General features: G+C 31.3%; 1 protein-coding gene across 1 annotated transcript in view; it reads left to right on the top strand.

Annotated features, from left to right (window-relative positions):
* Positions 1 to 870: 870 nt before the first annotated feature.
* The window catches only part of LOC127737177 (uncharacterized), a 41,277-nt gene continuing 35,844 nt past the window's right edge, over positions 871 to 6,303 (top strand). The window contains exons 1-3 of the mRNA XM_052247708.1: positions 871 to 1,008; positions 3,048 to 3,155; positions 4,441 to 4,556. Of these exons, the coding sequence (XP_052103668.1) occupies positions 874 to 1,008; positions 3,048 to 3,155; positions 4,441 to 4,556 (359 nt within the window). The 5' untranslated portion in view covers positions 871 to 873. The remainder of the gene's footprint in view (positions 1,009 to 3,047; positions 3,156 to 4,440; positions 4,557 to 6,303) is intronic.

The following is a 6,303-nucleotide window of genomic DNA, read 5'->3' as shown; positions in this document are numbered from 1 at the left end:
TCTTCACAATTTTAGCATTTTAGTTAAATTTTAGACGTTTTCCGTCTAAAATGAAAGTAACCACATTTGTGTTCATTCTTAATATTGAAATTTAAGTTGTATTTGATGATAATACATAACATATATAAAGGTTGAGGATGAACACGGATGCGGCCACTTTCATTTTTGACAAAAACCATCTGAAAAGTGAATTTCGGCATATTTGATATATTTTTCATATTTAAGCTTGAATCGGAGCGTTTTTAATGAGTAAATCAGTTAAAATCTTTCACATAAACTAATAGAATCAACTGAAATAGACACTTTAGTGTTCAAAAAGTGTCCAAAATCATTCGTCATATGAACCTGAAATTTGAGGCCAAAATCGGCCCATACCGGACCTACTCCTTTCAGATATAAAAACTATATATTTATGGATTCATCAGAATCTGAACTTTTTATTAGCAGATAAGTTTAATCTATTTTAGTCTCTGTTTGTCTCAACTACAAAAACAAATTTGTGAAGGTGAAACATTTCAATTCTGCATGTCATCATCAACATTTAAAGCCTGTGGTTTCAGTTTTTCTTATTAATAACTTTTATCACAGCATTCATAGAATTTCATGAAATTTGGACAGAATCCGATCTTCATGATTTATAAAATAGAATCTGAAGCATTTCGAACGATAAATTGCCTATATGTAAAAGTGTTTAAAAAAGCTCACCAAAAATCTTGCTTTCTCTCAGGTTTATGCATCAACTTTAAACACTTTTCATTTGAGATAGTGGACTTTTATATTTTGGGCCCAATAGGACCCGTGATGTACCTTATCCTGTATGATTCCCTGTTTAATTCAGTAATCTATGATGTATTTTTTCTTTTTCAGTTTAAAATGAAACCTGACTATTTAAAGATACTGAGGATAACAGATAAAGTCAATGGAAAAAATTTCACCCTGATAAACCCAGTTATACTAAAGATAAAGAGCTATCCACCCAAACTGATATATCCACTCAAATTAGTACAGGTACAAAACCGCACAGGTTAAACAGATCTGACAAATATAAAATGTTGTCCTGACCATGGTCTAAAATCTCTGTGTCTAATGATTTGATTGTTACACCTATTATTTAGATGTTCCCTTTGTTTTTTAAAAAAATTTGAATCCATTGTGTTAAGATAGGACATGCTTACAATAAAAAAAATGTCATGAAAAAAAGTAAGACTTATAGCAGAGAACAACACAATAATATTATAACTAACCAATTATTAAAAATCTAGCATTTTTCAAATAGAACCAAAGCTTGATTATAAGTGATCTAGATGTAGCTTTCGTCAAACATAATAATTAAAAAGTAGTCAGCCAAGAAAACAGGACATACTAAAACAAAATGGAATTTGTTCTCAACACGTACATAAAAGGTATTCTCTTGGTATATTAGAGAAAAGACCAACTTCAACATTTAATTTCAATGTACCACTTCATATTTTTGAAATTATATTGACATTGTTAATATAGTTTAAATAATTCTCAAACTTTACAATTCTATAAACACTTTATTTCTCAAAATAATATATGCTGTTGACCAATTTTGCAGCTACTGGACTTTAATACATATCTTTATAACATCAAACGATGTATTGATACAATTCTGATAAATCCAGATCTAGTTTATTCCAAGAATAAATTACAAACCACATACATTAGATACTCCTTTCATTTTACCTTGGTTTGCATTTTCATACACAATTATGTTATTCAACCATAGTGCTTCAGTAAAACTTGCAGTTATCAATCCAAATTAATTTATCCACTAATTACAATTATGTTCAAATTTATTGTTATCATATTTATTAACTGATTACAATTTTGTTAAATTTGAATGTTAATCATTATATCAAATGGTTACAAGCTTGCTATATTTTATTGTTATCAACTGAATACTATAGACCACTGTCGAGTTCGTTGCATTTCCATCAAAAACTTTGGTTTAAGTGAACATCATTCGTGCGATTAGGAGCATCGCCACTTCTTCCCATGTTGAGGGAGCGGTTGAAAAAATATGATGCTATATTGCACGAATTATTTGGCAAATTAATTTCTTATTGTTGATAATTAGCACTGCTGTCATCATGGAATTGTGATTAAGTATCTACGGAACAAACATTATTTCTAGTTTATCCTGCATAATGACGATCATGAAAATGCTTGATGAACTTTAATAGTGCAGGGATACAGGCGGGCCCCTCTATCTGGTAAATGACGTCATAAAGGCGCACATAATTGAGGAATTTTTCTGGTGAAGGACATTACTCGAAAGTGGTCTATTATGTTAAATATAATGTTATATACTTTATCAATTGATTATCATTATGTTTAAACTTATACTGGTTAACTTCTGTCCGTCCTTCCGTCTGTGTGTCAATCTGTCCGTCTGCTCATCCATTAAAGTTTAAGTCATGATTTTATCAGAAACTACAAACCAGAGATTATTGAAATTTGGTATGAAGCTTCATGTTATCATGCTGTACTGTGTGATTCATCACTCACCCATTTCCTGTTTATTTTTAGAAGGCTTCATGTGAACATGTTATATTGTGTGATATATTTTCACATTTATTGCTCATCAACTTCCTGTTTTGGGAACACTTATGAATTCTGACACGTAACGGCCATGTAGACAATTTTTATTACTTTTTTGGTAACTACACATCAGATCTTCTCAGGCTTCATGTAAATATGCTTTACTGTGTGATGCCTTTTCAAGATCATCCCTTTTTAACTTCCTGTTTTCTAAATACTTGTATATTATTACACATCATTACCATGTAAGAAATTTTTGACACATTTTTCTCAGGAAAAATGAATCAGAGCACCTGGAAATTTGGTATCTACATTCATGTTAACATGCTATACTGTGTGATTTGTATTCACATCCATCGCTCATCACTTTCCTGTTATCTGAATAATTATAGCTTTGGAATCATTAGTGGGCAATAGCTCACACTTCAACTTGTTAGCCTTTTTTGTCAATTTTGAGTACCTTCAGCTTTATATTATTGTAGATAGTTAACAGTAAGCCATATGAAGTATTTTACCACAAGGACAACACGGAGAATTACCCTGGATGTGATGTTAATTCACTGGATCAACAGTGTGAGAAAGGTTTCAAGGTATTTTTTATTAATTAGTGATTACTTAGTCCTCATCATGTATACTTGCACAAGAGGCCATCACTCTAATCCTCTACTATTGCCTATTCTGTCTCTCCCCATGTCATTCCCATGCTTCTCAGATCGCTCTCTGTTGTGCGTCGCCGTGTTTCTTTTGGTCTTCCTCTCTTTCTTTTTCCATCTAGTGTCCCAACGGAGCACTGTCTTTACTAATTCATTTTTGTCTTTCCTTAAAACGTGGCCTATCCATTTCCAACGTCTTTCTTTAGTTTTTGCTTGTATGTCTCCTTGTGATGTTAACTTATATAGGTCTTATTGCTGGTGGTTTCGGCCAGAATGTGATTAATTTGCTTGGATATATGTGACTAGAAAAATACTGCAAAATATATGTTATTTGTAGGCAAAATTAAATTGCAGTGAAGTTTGCTAAAAGTACCCTTACACGGAAAAAGTATCCATAAGTCCCCTCTCAAATGTTGATATTGAATCTTTAACATCCTTTTTGAAATTCCACAAATCAGGAAATTTCTACTCGCTCAAAAATATGTCAACAACTAAAAGCTTTCTAACATGTCTAACGGTTTTTATGACATATATTTTAGGGATTTTGATGTAGTTGTGACAACAGATAGGAAAATTACCCCTATCAAACGAGAGGAGGCCAGGAGTGTAATAATAATGTTTCTAAGGGTTTTTAGTCCCCTAAAGACGAAGTCGAAGGGGACTTTAGGTTTGCACTCCATCTGTCTGTCTGTCCATCAGTCATTCCGGCAAATCAGTTTTCCACACTTTTTACTTTGTGCTTGAAGATATTGATTTGATATTTGGTGTATTGTTTTATCATGACAAGTTACAGATCAACTTTGAATTTTGTTCCGGTCTGATGATTTAGTGCAGAGTAAGGTCCTTGAACTTAGAAAATTCACTCAAATAATCAGTTTTCCACACTTTTTTTTTGTCATGATTGAAGATATTGATTTGATGATTGGTATATAGTGTTATCATGACAAGTTACAGATCAACTTCGAATTTTGGTCCGGTCTAATGATTTTGTTCAGAGTTATGGTCCTTGGACTTAGAAAATTCACTCAAATAATCAGTTTTCCACATTTTTTTTCAACATGCTTGAAGATATTGACTTGATATTGTTGTATAGTTTACACAATGACAAGTTATAGATCAAGTTAGCATTTTGTTCCAGTACAATGAATTTTTAACCAGTAGGGGACTACAATATATGTATTGTCAGGCAATACTCACAGAATGCTTGTTATATATATTTTAGGGATTTTGCTGTAGTTGTGACAACAGAAAGGATAATTACCCCTATCACATGAGAGGAGGACAGGAGTGTAGTATTAATGTTTCTAGTACACATTGTATTCAGTATGATCCATTATGGTAGGTATTATATAAGTGCATGTTGCTGTTGTAAATTTTAAGTACCCAGTATTAGTGAATATAAAATAAGCCAGTTTCGTAAATAAAAACTATTGTGAATTTGTGATTTACATTCACCGCTTTTATAGCTGCCACCAAAATAGGAAAAACCCAATAAACATTTCGAGAGGTACACCTCTAAGGAGCCAAAAATTTCTAGAATTAAACTTTTTTTCTTAACCTGATTTTTGGGTTTATATGAATGTAAGAAAGTAATTGATAAAGAAAAAATCATATGGTGGTGCACTTCCTTTTTTGCTACAGCCACTTGAAAGTACCCCATTTTTAATGATTTTCCCATTTTTCATCAATTTTTACCCATTTTTCAGTTTCACAAATTTTTTTTCAAACTTTCACTAAAGATGAAGTGGACCAATCTGAGTAAATATAACTTAAAAAACTATAGGTTAGTGTTAATGTAAGAAAGTTTTATAAAATTTTGTTGCTTTTTCAGGTCAAATTGACCATGCTGTCAATTTTGTAAATTTGGGATTTTTCTCTTTTTTTTTTAGAACAAAAAGCATATTTTTTGTTCAATCATTTCTTTGTACCCCTCACCCATTTTCTCAACATTTTGGCTGATGACACTGACTGGATTGATTATAAATTTGAAAATTTTATTCCTCAAAAACTATTTAATTATTGAAAGTACACAGTTTTTACACTGAGTTTAGTTTGATTATAATATTTTTTAAATTCATTGATATTTTCCACTTGTATCACATGTTTTGGAAATAATTCCGAACGAGATTTCAACGAGACTGAAACATCAGAAGAATACATCCTTAACTCATTTATATATATATATATATATGAATCGGTCAACAAATAGATCTTGTATTACTTGAGAAAGAAAAGATGTGTACTACTTGCCGTATAAGATAGCAACTTACCAGACAATATGCTTGAAAGTGAATATGAAAAAGTCCTGTATGGTAATCCAAAATGACAATAAATCTTAGACTCTTATCTTTTATTAAACTGATATACACAATGAAAATGAATGTGACACAGTTATTCAGATACAAAAACTTGGTGATTATCATATATATCTTGCCATCAAAAATCAAAACCTCGTATAGACCTTATGGCTATTTGGAAATCTGCGTGGCTTGACCCGAGAATCTGCGCCTCTTGAACTATTGACGTCATACAACAATCTCTTTTCCATTGTGGCATCAGATATTTTCTATTGTGACATCAAAATTTTACAGTAACCTTTGAGATGTATAGTAAAGGCGGACAAATAGGGATAAGGTGTTTTGCCAAGGACCAGTTGCTGGCCTGTAAAGCTTTATACCGACACTAAAAGGGCCTTCTTTTAAACCAGAATATCAAGTCGATTATTTCAAAATGAAAAGTGTTTCGAGTCGATAAACTTTTAAGAAAGTGAAATAGATTTTTTTTTACCTTAACCCTTAGACTGCTGCATTCATTTCTATTGTACTTTTGTGTATTGCTGAATAAAATTTTAATCACTGATGAAATAAACATGTTTACTTACAATTGCAATATCTTTGTAAATATTGAATATTCATCAATAAAAGTTATATAAAAAAGTATTGTTATATTCTGTATTTTTTATTTATTTTATTTTTGTGTGAATCTCTGGTCATTTATTACCTGTACAGGTGCAAATAGAGGTAAACAAAGGTAAATTTATTTTTTTTCATGTTTTATTAACACAAATCCATCAATGTAAAAACTT

Source organism: Mytilus californianus, unplaced genomic scaffold (genome assembly GCF_021869535.1).
Source record: "Mytilus californianus isolate M0D057914Y unplaced genomic scaffold, xbMytCali1.0.p SCAF_4, whole genome shotgun sequence".
Taxonomy (NCBI): Eukaryota; Metazoa; Mollusca; class Bivalvia; order Mytilida; family Mytilidae; genus Mytilus; species Mytilus californianus.
This window is presented reverse-complemented; position numbering and strand designations above follow the sequence as displayed.